Source organism: Phalaenopsis equestris, unplaced genomic scaffold (genome assembly GCF_001263595.1).
Source record: "Phalaenopsis equestris unplaced genomic scaffold, ASM126359v1 Scaffold197375, whole genome shotgun sequence".
NCBI classification, from domain to species: domain Eukaryota; kingdom Viridiplantae; phylum Streptophyta; class Magnoliopsida; order Asparagales; family Orchidaceae; genus Phalaenopsis; species Phalaenopsis equestris.
In genome coordinates this window covers 1-2063 of record NW_018217324.1, presented here as the reverse complement: position 1 = coordinate 2063, position 2063 = coordinate 1, and the positions used below count along the sequence as shown (strand labels likewise).

General features: G+C 33.4%; 1 protein-coding gene across 1 annotated transcript; it reads right to left on the bottom strand.

Annotated features, from left to right (window-relative positions):
• Positions 1-512: 512 nt before the first annotated feature.
• On the bottom strand, positions 513-1922 carry LOC110035343 (type IV inositol polyphosphate 5-phosphatase 3-like; the record flags this gene model as incomplete). The annotated part of the gene is given in 3 exon segments (XM_020739575.1): positions 513-1272; positions 1459-1563; positions 1847-1922. Coding segments are annotated over 3 exon segments (941 nt in total), but the record flags the coding sequence as incomplete, so codon positions are not given.
• Between the last annotated feature and the right edge of the window lie 141 nt (positions 1923-2063).

Sequence of the window (2063 nt, the reverse complement as noted above, 5' to 3'; positions counted from 1 at the left end):
ATAGGTTGATTTAGCGCCAAGGAAGAGCACTAAAGCAGCATGGGTGGGTAGAGATAAATTATTTTTTGATACTATGCCCTTCATACCACTGGTAAAGATTAAATATACTTCCAGAAATGGTTTTCAAATGTTTAGAAATTTCATATTGATAATTTAAATTAATAGTCATAAAAATCTATGATAGCAAAGCAGAATCAACAAAACACGATCATAAATGCTCAGCAAGGAAGAAAAGAAAAACGCTAAAGTCCAACCAAAGAAGACAAAGTAGAGACAACCAAAATCATCCATTCATGAACAGGCAGTTGTCAAACAAAAGCAAGAAACAGGTGATTTTTATATCCTTGACGAGGAAAACCAATATTTTCATGTCATCAAATTAGCATGACAAATGGCGTTTTCTTTTTTAAAATGATTTCAAAGATTGATGATTAGTTATCAATCTGTATAAGACAAGTGCATATCAACAAATTAAAATTGATATGGAAATATAGAACAAACAGAAGCCTAACCTTGTTTCCTATATATCCCATAGCACCAACACCAACAGAAGACACCTTCACGTTTTGAATAATCTTTTGAAGGTATCTCCGAGCCCATATTGATATGAAAATGCCAACCATTTGTTTTTTTATGATCCTCACAAAAGACGATCTTTTCTTTGCACGGAAAATGACACGTGGATCAAACTCTTGTATCGATCCAAAGTATAATGAATCTTTTTTATCTCCCAAAGCTGAAGCGAGTGGACTGCAAGTCTTAAAAGACTTTGATCTTAAAGTTGGACTATCTGAAACACGCCTGGCTAATAGTTCCCGTGGTTGTTCTGGCCATGCCAAGCCAATCTTTTCTGAGCCACTAAATGTTTTAATTAGCTTGTTTTGTTGAGAAATTGGTGTTTTGGGAATTATGTCACTGTCTATCATACTAAAACGATGACACTTATCCAACTTTTTCATTGATAGCCCGTTCTCAGTGCTAATCCCATTGAAATCATCACAATCATTCATGGAATCATTAACTTGTTGGATCATTTCATTGTCACTTTCATTATCAGTTTCATGCAAAAGCAATTTTTCGATGATGGCAGAAGCATCTTCAGATGGCTTGAGCCTTGAAGGAGAAGGAGGATCACTGTAGCATTTGCATGTTGGTTTTCCCGTTTGAACTTTGTTCAGTGACTTACGAATGAGATTTTCCCATCTTGGCACTGGACTGCAGTCTTCAGCACCGAATATGTTCCCCGCATTCAATGGAACAACCTCCTGAAAGCTGCAATTGTCTCAAATATGTTATATATGTTGGAAAATAAAACAAACTTGTAATGTTCAAAGTGTTTCACTATACTAACTATACAAAATTACAACAAAATTCCAAAGTAGAGGCGAATGAATTAGTAATTGCAACCAGTTTTTATCTAATAGGAAACAAAACAAGGAAAAGGGTTTATGATATTACCCAAGCACATACATATCAGCAGGTTCATTTGTATTTAGCCACTCGTCAATATCCAAGTCATCATGCGGTACTTTCCCCCCAACATTCCATGTACCAACACAAATCCTACGAAAAAAAAAAGGTCAATTAGAAGAAGTTTAGATTAGAGTTAATAAATGTTCATTTATGTTGGAATTGACTATGATGGTTAGTTGAATATAGATTTATGATGCAATTAATGAGTATACGAATTTAGTTTCAAAAAGAATTTTGAACATTGGTGTATTGCAAAAAATTTTATTTTGAGTATTGTATACATTTATAATGTAATGAAAAGAGAACAATTACAAACGAATGAAAAATTCAAATAGCAGTATGAAATAGAAGTCTTAAAGTTAATGTAACTTGCCTTATATCCTTGGCATCAATGTATTGTGCACGTAGGGTCTCAGAATTTCTCCTCCTTAGTATGCAATAAGCCCCCTCTGACTTGTTATTAAGTAGCAAAACTTCAGCTTACTAAAGAAGCATTTAATGATATAGAAATCAATATCATCATAGTCAGCAAAATGTCCAATTTCATGACTTTAAAACTAACACAATCTAATCATTTTTGTTTTTTTTTT